This window comes from Trichechus manatus, unplaced genomic scaffold (assembly GCF_000243295.1).
Source record: "Trichechus manatus latirostris isolate Lorelei unplaced genomic scaffold, TriManLat1.0 scaffold00048, whole genome shotgun sequence".
In the NCBI taxonomy this organism is placed as follows: Eukaryota; Metazoa; Chordata; class Mammalia; order Sirenia; family Trichechidae; genus Trichechus; species Trichechus manatus.
The window spans coordinates 4336640-4349532 of record NW_004443984.1 but is presented as its reverse complement, the minus strand read 5'-3'; the positions used below and the strand labels follow the sequence as shown (position 1 = coordinate 4349532).

The 12893-nt window shown below is 47.0% G+C and overlaps 1 protein-coding gene across 2 annotated transcripts in view; it reads right to left on the bottom strand.

Moving 5' to 3' along the window:
* Positions 1–12893, bottom strand: part of LOC101345628 (RH-like protein) — a 41026-nt gene that overhangs the window by 17866 nt on the left and 10267 nt on the right. The window contains exons 3-7 of one of the 2 annotated variants that reach the window (XM_023732095.1): positions 8825–8975; positions 5050–5197; positions 4111–4274; positions 2258–2395; positions 548–663 (exon numbers count right to left, since the gene is read on the bottom strand). In XM_023732095.1, coding sequence (XP_023587863.1) covers positions 548–663; positions 2258–2395; positions 4111–4274; positions 5050–5197; positions 8825–8975 — 717 coding nt within the window. The remainder of the gene's footprint in view (positions 1–547; positions 664–2257; positions 2396–4110; positions 4275–5049; positions 5198–8824; positions 8976–12893) is intronic. The other variant, XM_023732096.1, reaches the window with a different exon arrangement.

Here is a 12893-nt window from a genome sequence, read left to right as displayed (position 1 = left end):
CATTTTCCTGACACTAAGAACATCTTCCTCATAACCACATGGTGCCTGCCATCAAGTAGAAGCTCAATAAAACATTAACGAATGACTCCTCCCATAGAAGTGGTACTATCACTATGTTCATTTAAAAATGGGAAACTGAGGCTCAGAAAGTTTAAGTAACTTGCCCAGCTAGTAAGTGGTGAACCAGGTTTCAAAATCAGTCTGACACTCCACAGCATACTCTTAACCACGACCTAAAGCACCATCGATTGAAAAACTGACTCAACTATCTTGGGCCTGATTGACCTTCTCTGTCTGCTTTTTGGGGGCCTCAGGACTGCCTGCCTTTGCCCTCACCTAAGCTTTCCCCTTTGGAAAGAAGTGAACTGAAGAGGTGATGATTCTATACATGGTAGGAACTGGGAAGAATTTCTGATCAATAGGTCAGTAATTATTTGTTGAGGATCTACTGGGTTCCTGGCCCTGAATGCATGCACCCCAGCTAAGGACTCTGGGACATTTCTTCCTGAGTTGGATAGGGTATTAACGGGTGAGTCAAGTGACTCACGTGGTATCCTGGTTCTGGGAGGCCTGAAGCGCCATCAACGTAATGTAGGTGATCTCTCCAAGCAAACCCGGCAGGCCAAAGGCATAGTGAACCATCAGCATACGGTGAAAACCCACCTGGGGACAAACATCAGCATAAGTAGGTCTGCAGGTGAGACTGATAATCCCTACCCACCCTTTTCACAGATCCCTGGCATCCAGGGCCACCAAAGGGAGATGGGCACTAGGACTCACCTAAAGAAGTATTTCTCAGACTTGAATGTGAACTCACATCACCTGAGATCTTGTTAAAATGCAGAGTTGGATTTAGTGGGTCTAGGGTGTTGCCTGAGAGTCTGCATTTCTAACAAGGTCCCAGGTTAGGCCAATGTTGCTAGTTCACAGACCACACTTTGAGTAGCAAGGGTCTACCCAGGCACTATTGACATTTTGGACTGATAATCCTTTCTTGTAGTGTCTTGTGCATTGCAGAATGTTTAGCAGCATCCCTAGTTTTTACCTCTAGATGTCAGTAGCATATCTCCTGCCCTCTGAGATATATCAACTCAAAATGTCTCCAGACATTGCCAAACTACCCCTGGCTGAGACCCACTGGTCTAGCCCAACCTTAAATGCCATCCCAAAGGCAACATGGCTGGTTGGAAGAAAAGTCAGAAGAAAAGAATCTGACCACACCTCCAGACTCCTAGTTCAGTGTTCCTTCCGCCTCACCACTTAGCCTCCCAGATGGCTGTGACCCAATAGGTGCCAACACAAATACAAATTTGATCCTGCTGGTTCCCTCCTTAGAAACCTCATTGTCTTCAGAATAAATATCCAGACCTGTCAGCTGGCCCAGGAGATATACTTGAGCCATTCCATCTCTTGAGGCTCTGGTTCCACCATGTTCCCCCTGAACCCTATGCTTAAGCCATAAGAACTTCTTTCTGTTTCCTATTGGGTCCCATGCCCTTCTCACTGTTGAGTCTTTGTACATGCTGTTCCTTCCCCCTGGAATATATTTTCCCCCTTCTTTACCTGGCTAATATTACTTATTTGCCAACACTCAGCTGAGACATTCTCTGCTCTGGGGAGCATTTCTTCACCTGCCCAAAGCTAGTTTAGATGTGCTCCTGTAGCAGTTATCACACTGTGTTGTGTTTATTTTCCTCTTTAAACTATACCTTAGAAAGCAGTATAAGTATTAAAACACGTGTGTTGGATGGATGGATGGATGGATGGATGGAAGGATGGGTGGATGGATGGATGATTCCACCTGTCTGCTTTCTTGAAGACAAGGGCTACAGTCCACCATGTGGACTGGAAGAAGAGAAAGGAGGACAACAGAGTGAGAATGAAGAAGATATTCAGAGAAAAGCAAAGAAAGAGGTAGAGCAGGGATTTCCCCACAGCAATCCAGTCCCTGGTGCCAGCCATTCCTGGGTCCCATCAGTTTCCCTATCCTTGGGATCTGTGACACTCAGTGGGCTTATAACAAATCTCTTCCTTATGCCTGAGCTAGCATGAATGCATTCTGTTACTTGCTCCCCGGCCTCCTAACAAATGCATCATCCAACCTGGGGAGGTCACTCACCCAGGCTTTGAAGCCAACTTGAGAAGGTGCCAATACCTGCCCAATGCAGCCCATAGCACCACATGATGGCCCACCATGATCCCAGGGGTCTTGCTGGTCTAAACCAAAGCAGAGGATGTGAGTTGCCCAGTTCCTTACCGGCAGGCACTTGGCTCCCCCAACAGAGATCAGCCCAGCCAGAAGGCCCACCAGCATGGCGGGCCAAGGAGAAGAGATCAGGTGACATGAGGCACCCACAGCCACGCCTCCCGCCAGCACAGCACTGTGGATATGAGTCTGCAAAGAAATAGCTTGTGGGTGAATGAAGTGAGACATAGAGTGGATGACATCTTGCCCAAAGTACTCAGCAAGCTGATAGCAAGGCAAAGCTGTAATGTCCTCCTTGCTTCACTGATCCTGAAACCATCCTGTCCCCTTGGTTGGGACTCGTGACCTTCATCAATGGGCTTATCTCACGCACACACACCCCCCCTCAGCTCAAGGAGAAGTTACCCTGATTGGGAAGCATTAGGAATCAGCTTGAAAGTGCAGGTTACTCAGTACCCTTGCCATCCCTCACACTTATTAGTGATGTGTCCTTGGGCACTTAAACTCTCAACGCCTCAATTTTCTCACCAGAAAAATGGCGTTGTGATTGTACCTACTGGATAGAGTTGTTTGTAAGGATTAAATGAATTACCACATGTATGGCCCTTAGCATAGTGCCTGGCATTGAACATGAGTAAATGCCCAAGAAACATAAGCCATTATTATTTTCCATTATTATTATTGGCTACTTGGTGCTACACCACTCCATATGACTGGACCCAGTTCCAATAGCTCTGCCTTGTTCCTGGATCACATCTCTGCCATACCCTTCATTCTTCTAGAACTGGGGCCTTGCCTTGCTCTTATCCTGCCCCTACCCCCAACTCTAACCAGGTGTTGGGACTTTGGGCTCTGGGACCAGTATCAGAAAAGAAGGAGATCCTCAGTGAGATGGATTGACACAATGGCTGTAATAATTGTTGCTCAAACACAGCAACAATTGTGAGAATGCTGCAGGACTGGACCACATTTTGTTCTGTTCTATGTAAGGTCACCATGAGTTGGAGCCAACTTGACAGCAGCTAACAACAACAGCCAGCTGCTGAACGTCCCTGGTCTGATGCCTTCACCTGCCTTTCTAGATGTCCCCACCTTTCCTGCTCCTAGACTCGCTGTCAACCACGGAGGTCACCGGTGGGGATCCCCACCTCCCCTCAGTGCTGGGCACATGCTGTTAACCTGTCATCTGTGGCCACATTCTGTCCACACCAGGACCCCTGTCTGTCCAGACATTTCCCTACCACCTCTGGCTGGCCAACCCCATTCCCGAATTATCATGGGAATTTGTTTTGTCTTCAGCTCTAACTAACTTCTCACTGTTCTCTCCCCACCAAACTCACACACGGTCCCCCAGCTATATTAATAACAGCAGCTAATGTTTGCCTAGCACTTACTTTACATTAAGCACATTCCATGCATTTTCTCTTAATTCCCACTTTACAGATGAGGCAGTCGAGGCTCAAAAAGTGTTAAGTTGCTTGACAAAGGTCACATGGCTAGTGTAACCGACTTCTTTACTTCTGATTCTGAAAATCCCATTGTTGAAATTTCTTGGGGGAAAGGAGGAGACTAATTCTATTCTTGTTTTTTCTGCTGACTTGCTCATGGCAGCTGGCTTTAGTAACTGGAAATCACAAGGTTCGGACTTGGGTCTGTTTGAACTCAAAGCTCATGAGTCAATCTCTCCCCAGAGAGCCTTTGATCATGTCACAGTTTCCTAAATTCCAGTGCCCATTTTGACAGCCTGGTGCTCTTCCTGATGCTCCATGATACACTGGGCACCTCAGATGCTGGGCAAGCTCTTTCCCAACCTGTGGGGCTGGCACTGAGGATGGGGGTGAGGGGGAGACTATGTGTGTCAGGCCTAGAGGGACCAAGGCCGCCTTCCCTGACCCCCTCCTCACCATGCTGATCTTCCCTTCGGGGTGAGCCGCGGCCGACACCGAGGTGGCTGTGACGGAACTGACCGCGAGGGCGTAGTAGGTGTTGAACACGGCTTTTCTTTTGTTTTCAATGGACAGCAGAGCAGAGTTGAAATTTGGCCAGAAAATCCACAAGAAGAGAGTGCCTGGAGGTCAGAGAGGGTCACTGAGGGTCACTGGCCAGAATCACCTCTCCTGCTCCAAAGTTCTGAGCCTCCGGGAGCTGCAGATGCTGAGCCTCCGGGGATGACTGACTTCCTCACTTTCTAGCTATGTGACTTTGGGCAAGTCGCATCTCCTCTCTCAATTCTCCAGATGGTAGGAAGTAGTTGGCATTTTTTACAGACAAGGAAACTAAGGCCCAGAGACCTAAAATCACCAAATCGTAGGCCTCCTGACCCTGGTCTGTGATGGCCGAATGCTTATTTAAATAATTAATGGGCCACTTTAATTTGGCCCCGTGGCCTGATATTCATTCACCTGCTGTTGCACTCACTTCTGGATTTTCTCTAAGCCTCTCCCAGCAGCTTAAGTTCATCATTTTCACTGCAGCTTTTCAAAATACATTATTCCTATTCTCTTCCTTCTCCCACCTGTTCCTCCATCCACTCTGGGACCCACTTTCTTTACTTGTCCAATTCCCTCCTTTCAGTTGAGGGCAAAAGGATTGGATAAACTTATTTAAACTCAAATGTAACCAGTCTCTCCTCTCGATTGGATGTTAATAAAAAGAGGTCTCTAGAAGGAAATGCCTGATTAAAGGCATGAATTCAACCAACACTACTCTCAGAAGTGAGTCATTATGGGGGCTTTTAGACACCCAGCGCAAGTGAGTAAAGGGGAGATTTTTTTCAAAAGAGCCTTTTTTGAGCCTCTCAGTTCAGCCAAGGTATGAGACCACCCACCCCACCTTGTTCTTACCCAGCATGGCGAACAAATCAGGGCCCTTTGCAGTCTTAACTTCCCTCTGCTTTTCCTTGGGCTGAGAACTTGAGAGGCACCAGGCCACAGCCAGCCCAAAATAGGCTGCAAACACGTGGATGTGCATCATGCTCGTGTGGTTGTCCACCTGCAAAAACCCAGCGGGAGCAATGAGTGTCAGCCCCCTCTGCCCATGCGCAAACCTCTCGTGTTTCTTGGAGAGCGCCGCGTGTCACGCAGAGGGTGGGACTTGAAGTCATGAGGCTGGTGTTCAGAGCTTCCCCAGCCCAGCAGGCGTCCCCTCTTCGGAGAAGCCCCATGGGGAGCCCTGAACTTACTCCAGGGAAGTCACTAGCGAGCCTTTATCAAACCATTTGGGGTCGAGTCGGTTACAACTCATGGCGATGCCATGCATGTCAGAATAGAACTTTGCTCCGTAGGATTTTCAATAGCTGTGATCTTTTGGAAATAGATCACCAGGACTTTTTTCTGAGGTGCCTCTGGGTGGGTTTAAAGCGCTAACCTTTTTGTTAGTAGCTGAGCGCTTAACCATTTGCACCATCCAGGGACTCTGTTATCAGGAGCTCCTAAATGGTTGTGACAGAGGTCCACTTAGGTGGGGCAAAAAGGCACATGGACATGCCCCGCACTGTTTCCTACTTTTTAGTGAAACTCCAACTCTTTACACGGAGGCATGAGTGTATAAACTTCGCAACACAAAGCAGCCAGAATTCCTTATGATACTGAACTAAAGTCCTCAGGAAATTCCAAATGTATGCTGATTTTGCTTTATGAATATCAAATGTAGTAATTCTTAATAACGCACTTAATGGGCGACTGGTAAAGTAGCCTGTGCCTCCAAAACTATCCTGAATTGGCAGGATTTCTACCACCTCTCCCCACTGACACCACCTTGGTTTGAGCCACCACTAACACTACCCCAAATTATTGCACGAGCCTCCTAACCGGCCTCCCTGTTTCCATACTTGTCCTCCTACCAGTTAGTCTCCATGCACCAGCCATGGTGATTCTGGTAAAATGTAAGTCAGACCACCAAAGTCTCCGAGAAGAAACTAGTCTACAGGGCTAATAGCCTACACGAACCACAGCCTCATCTACCCTAAGACCAGAATAACTAGATGGTGCCCGGCTATCAATACTGACCATTGTGATCAGGGCCACAATAGATGGACCCTGATAGAATGGGGGAAAAAAATGTGGGCCAGAACTCAAATTCTTTAAAAGTCCAGACTTACTGGACCAGTTGAGACTGGAGGACTCCCTGAGACTACTGCCCAGAGATACTTTTTAAACCTTGAACCAAAACTATCCCCTGAGGTCACCTTTTAGTGAAATACTTTGGCACACAAAATAAAGGCTATCACCTTTAAGTATGGTGCTCCATTAAAAAAACATCTATATGAGACCAAAAGGTCAACAATTACTGTAAACCAAAGATGAGAAGATAAAGGGGCAGGGAAACTAGGGTAATGGGAACAGAACAACCAGAATGGAATTAAAGAGAATGTTGACACATTGGGAAAAATGTGAAATAAAAAAAAAGTAAGTCAGACCATGTCACTTCTCTGCTTAGAATCCTCCAGTGGTTCCCATCACACTCCACATAAAAGTCAGGCTTCTTGCTATGACCTGTAGGACCTGCATGATCTGCTCTCCCCTAACCTCTGTAATTCACTTCCTACTCCCCTTGCTCCACTCCAGACACACCGTCCTCCTCTCTCAAACCTACCAGGTATACTTCCACCTCAGGGCCTTTGCACGGGCTATCCTGCTGCCTGGACTGCTCTTACCCCCAGCAGCAGTGTAACAAGGGGAGGGTGGAGGGAGCAGGCCACCCTGGGAGCAGGCAATAAGGGCGTTTTCTGTAGGTACCCACACAACTTCTCAACTGGGATGCCTAATGTACATCTATCCCTAACCCTCACCTTAACCCTAACCCTACTGCATTCAAATCTGAATTCTGGGTTTTTCCTCCCAGATCTACTCTATCCCAATGCTCCCCATCTTGGTAAATGGCACCGTCATCCACCCAGTTGCTCAGGAGCCAAACCTTGGAGTCATCTTTGACTTTTCTCTTTTTTTCATATGCCATGTGCAATCCATCAGCAAATCCTGTCAGTTCTGCCTTCAAAATGCAGCCAGAGTCCAGCCACTTGCCATGGCTTCCAAGCCTGGATGATTGCAGCAGTCTCCTCTCTGGTTTCCACCTGCTTTCACTCTTGCCTGCTTCAGTCTATTCTGAACCCAGCAGCCAGAGAGATTCTCTTAAACATGAATCAGATCCTGTCTCTTGTATGCTCAAAACTCCCCAATGCTCCCTGTATTTCTCAGAGTAAAATCTAAAGTCCTTACTATGGCATATTGAGGGACAGTAAAGAGGGCTTATACTTTTTAAACACATGTATCGTCTTGTTTAAGGTCCCTGGATAGCACAAACAGTCTGCGCTCGACCACTAACCAAAAGGTTGGTACTTCAAACCCACCCAGCAGCATTGCTGAAGAAAGCTCTGGTGATCTGCTTCTGTAAAGATTGTTGTTGTATCTGTAAAGATTATACAGCCAAGAAAACCCTATGGAGCAGTTCTACTCTGTTAACGCATTGAGTTGCTATGAGTTAGAATCGATTTGAAGACAATGGTTTTTTGTTGTTGTTGTTCTTGCTCTTGTTGGTACCATCTTGTTTAATTAATTCAACTGACCGCAGACCCCTATAAGGTAGTAATGTTACCTTTGTATTACAGATGAAGACACTGAAGGTTACATTGCCCAGAGTCCCATGGGGTTTGTGGTTGAACTGGGATGCAAATCCCTGTCTTTGACTCCAGTCCAGTGTTCTTTCTCTGAAACCATACTGGGGCTCTGGGCTCCCACCTGGTTCTTCCACTACCTTGCTGTGTGATTTGGGCAATCCCTTTCCCTTTCTGGGCATCAGCTTTCTCCTCTATGAGATGAGGATGTCAACCATGTGATCACTCAGGGTCAGGGCTAGGGCAGGGGAGCTGGGAGGGTCATTTGGCCGGGTATCACCTTCACAGGGAGTTGCTGTGTAGTGGAAAGGATTAATGTGTTTGGCTGCTAACTGAAAGGTTGGCAGTTTGAGTCCACTCAGCGGCACCTCAGAAGAAAGGCCTGGAGATCTACTTCCAAAAAATGAGCCATTGAAAACCCTATGGAGTCACTGAACAATTTCTGTTGAAATAGTTGAATGGGAACCTAAACTGATGTGTAAACCTTCACTGAGAACACAGTGAGATTTTTTTTTTTTTTAAAAGAAAGAAATCCTATGGAGTACAGTTCTATTCTGACACACACAGGGTCGCCATAAATTGGAATTGACTTGACAGCAACTGGTGACTGGTTTCACTTTCTCGAATGGCCCCAAACTTAAGCCTTGACAATCTCTCCTAATGAGATCACACGTACAGTTACTGACCCACTGACGCGATTGAAAGAAGACACCCATCGGACAGCTAGACAGCTCTGCTGCCTTTAGGGCCAAGAGAATTAGTTACTTTTTTATACATTTCATAAGTATCTTATCAATAGCACAACCCTAAATTATCGCGTCTTGAAAGTTAAGAGCATCAATTCACTGTGTTTAAACATTTTGCGCAGACTACATTTTATAACCTCATTTGGGACCGTTTTAATTTTTTTTACAATCCAGAAGCCACACAAAATGGAGGTGGCAGCCCCCCACTCTCCCCCTCCTTACCCTTCCCCCAAGGTCCACCCTCATGGTGCCATGACTCACATTGAAGACTCGATCACTGACCATCATCATGACACTGAAGGCTGTCACCTCTACCAGCGCCATCATCATCAGCTGCAGCAAGTTGGTCTTCCCCAGGACAGCGCCCACTGATATCAGCACGGACATGGCACTCATGGTGGCCAGTTGAATACTGGTGGAGAGAGAGAGACATGACAAAGAAGGAAGGATGTCCTCTCATTCTTTCATTAACGAACATTTGTTGAGTGCCTTCTCTATGTCTGGCACTGGAGACACATTAGGAGATTTCTGCCCACATGGGGGCTGATACTGCACAGTCTGGAGTTTCTTTCGTCCCCTTCCCCATCAGGGTGGCAGCTAAACTCTGAGTAATTGATCTGCACATACTCATCCACACTGAAGATGCACTGAGGTTCTCACACAAGGTGCCAGGATGAGTTAAGGAGGTTGATTGTTCACGCAGGGCCCCCTTCTGAGATCCGGCAATGGGGATTCTGCCCACAGCTTCTACTGTCATCACTCACAGGTGCTCAACAGAGGGCGCTCTTCACCTGCCGGCCCACCTGCCATTCAGTCACGGCCATCCCCATCCACGGCCATTGTCTCTCCCCTCCCTATTCACGGTAGTGGAAGGAAGCTGAGTTTTTTCCACTTGAGCAACTATTTATATAGCCTCCTCAAACCTGTTTTTTCTGTAAAGTAAGTATGACAATAATACTTATCACAGTACTTAGCTTATGCTGGTGGTGTGAGGATTAGAGTGAATATTGGTGCATGTATATCTAGCACCATGACTCACACAAAGAACTAACTCATGAACTACTCATGAATGGACACTGATATGATTACTACTCTTACCTATATATTTCCTGGGTGCTTCAAACAGTTAAGCACTCAGCTGCTAACTGAAAGGCTGGCAGTTTGAACCCACTCAGAGGCATCTCAGAAGAAAGGCCTGGCGATCTGCTTCCGAAAGGTCACAACCATGGAAACCCTGTGGAGTGCAATTTTACTCTGCAACACTTGGGGTCATCATAAGCCTAAATCAACTCAATGACAACTGGGACTGGTGTTACTGAGTCCTTCCTTCCCTGACAAATGAGCATATTCAGCGTAGGGAATCAGGAGGAGAAAATAATTTTGTCTTCAAGGTGCTTATGATCCAGCTGGGGAGACAAGGCTGACACCATGAGCCAATCCATGGTGATTAAACCAACCCACTCTCCCCGGGGCACCTTCTTCTGAGGCTCCTACTCCCCCTGGGAAAATGAGGATTCTTCAAACACCACAACAATGGTAATTTATACAGTGTTACATATAATAGGCTGGTACCTACATCACCTCATTTAAATTTTAATCCTCTGAGGACCCCCTATAAAATGGTGCCGGGGTTCCATTCAGTACCCTTGTTTTATACAAGAGTGCATTGACACTAGGTGAGGTGACTCTTTTGGCAATGGCCACACGGCTACTTGATGGCAAACAGGAAGCTCAAGCCCAGTTGGCCTGGACCCAGAGCTGAAGGCTCCCCAGTGTTTGCTGCCAAAGCACTGTCCTGCTCAGGGCTCAGGGACTTCAGGGGGAAGGCCAGAGGAGGGCGAAGGACAGGCGAAGGGGGGTCTTACAAGGACCGGGAATTATTTAGAACAAGGCACCACTCAATGTTTCGTCACGGCTCGACGTGTTATGCCTGTTCCAGTGATTGCTCACTTAATTGAAAAGGCGCCATGGCAAAGGGTGTGTGCCAGTGGTGGCATTTGAGACTTCAGGGGCCAGCTGGGGAGATGCTGAGATAGTGAATCACAGTGGTTAGGAGTGCAGTCTCAGGGCCAGACTACCTGGGTTAGAATCCTGACTCAGCCAATTCTTGGCTGTGTGTCCTTGGGCAAATTACTGAACGACTCTGTGCCTCGATTATGACCTCTCTACAAGGAGGAGACAACACCAACGGAGCTGTTGTGAGGGTGAAACGAGTTACTATACCTAAAGAACAATAAGAAGTTTGGTTACTGCTATTATCTTCTGAAGGGAGCCCTCTTGGACCTTTCCAAATACAGCATTAAAAAAAAAAAAAATCACACCATTGAGCGGTTCCTTTTATCTTCCTTTTTGTTCCAAGAACAATTTACTAAGTGATTAAAAACAAAGGAGGACAAAGATGAATAAGACAAGGCCCTGCCATGAAGGAACTGACCGTCCCTGACTCAAGGCAGAACCAATTCAGTGCCAAGTTCAGGCGGCACAAGGGGGTGTGGCCCTGTCCCTGGAGGTAGGCCTGGTCACTGCCCTTCAGCCCTAGCCTGGCAGGAACCCAGTCAGGAAGGAGCCCATTGTTCAATCTATGAAGCCAGTCCCAGAGGGGGTCACAGCTGGCTGGATCCGGGTGTTCAGAGACAGGGACAAGGGAGATGACTTGGGCTCGAAAGGCCCTGTTTTGTCTTCTTGAATTAGGAGCAAACAGGAGGGGACTTCAGAAGGGGAGAGTCAAATAGGAAGCAGCTTGCGACACCCCTGGCTGTTAAGATTACTGGAGTCCCTGTGTGACCCTAATACTCTCCAGCATGTTTTCTCCTTTTCAAAATGGGCAACTGAGAGCTTGACAAAGCTAACGCCATGATGAACCTATAAGTTTTTTTTTTCTTTTTTCTTTGCCTTCTCCTTTTCGCAAACCTTTGTTAATGACTTTGTTTTGCTCAGTCAGGTCACCTGTGGCTTAGGCTCCTCCACAGGAAGATTAGAGCCTAGGTGTCAGATATGTATATCTTTAGCCTGGTAGGGAAATGGCTGGCATGTATCTCTTTAGTATGATAAAAAGTCTCTTGTAATTACCTTGTAATGAATGACAACACTTCTAACCTTTGTAAAAATCATATATAAGCTCTAATGTAAAAATGCCTTTTGGGACTCCATAGAGACAGCTTGCGTTGCTGTCGGATCCCCGGTGGTGTATACCTCCTAAAATAAAACTTTCTCACTCTTTCTGACCTGGAGTATGTGTCATTGGCTAGACTGCTCCACCGCACGGACCCTATTTGGGTAACACCTGGGTGGCACAGACAGTTAAATGCTAGACCACTAACTGAAAAGTTGGCGGTTTGAACCTACCCAGAGGTGGCACAGAAGAAGGTCCTGGTGATCTACTTCCAGAAGGTCACAGCCACTGAAAACCCTATGGAGCGCAGTTCTACTCTGACACACATGGGGTTCCCATGAGTCGGAAGTGACTTGACAAGTACTTTGGTTTGGTTTATTAAGACTACCAAGTTGTCTTGTTCTTCAGCAGGAGGCTGAAGGCTTTTGTGACCTTTCTTCTAAGCCAGGGTGACAGGAATGCCAAACTAGGCTGTCGCCAAGGTCAGGATTCCCCAGAGTTGGTGCTCTTTGTCACTTCCTCAGGGGTTACTCAGGTTATCCAATCGCCCTGGGTATTAGCCCTGAAATCTTTAGAAAGGAAAAATGTGGAGAGTTTATTTTCAGGGACAATGGGGAGCTGGCTGGTCTGCATTTTGCTTCACAACTCTGGAGTGGGTGGGGAGGGTTGCAGGGTAGGTAAAAGCTCAGAAGCCATCTCCAACACTGAGCTGTGTGACCATAAGTAAGTGCCTTACTGTCTCTGAGCCTCCATTTCTTACCTTTGACCAGGTTATACCCCTACCTGGGTATGTTTGTAAAGTGCCTGGCACAGTGCCTGGCTCATGGAGAGATGTTCAGCAGCACGGCCCAGAGGGTTGGCAGGGTCTCAGAGGAGAGCGCTAGGCAACCTTGAAAAGGGACAGGGTCCCTAAAATGCCTAAGATGGGATTTAACATCATCTGAGCAGATTCAGAGATTCAGAGTTGGATAAAACAAAGAACAATTTTTAAGGAAAAATTTTACCAAGCTTTTCTATTAAGTGCTGGTGCCTTTTTAAAATGTACAACTTGATGAATTTTTATACATAGCCCTGTGGAAACCCTGGTGGGGTACTGGTTAAGAGTTTGGCTTCTAACCAAAAGGTCAGCATTTCAAATCCACCAGGCATTCCTTGGAAACCCTATGGGGCAGTTCTACTCTGTCCTGTAGGGTCATTGTGAGTTGGAATTGACTCCAT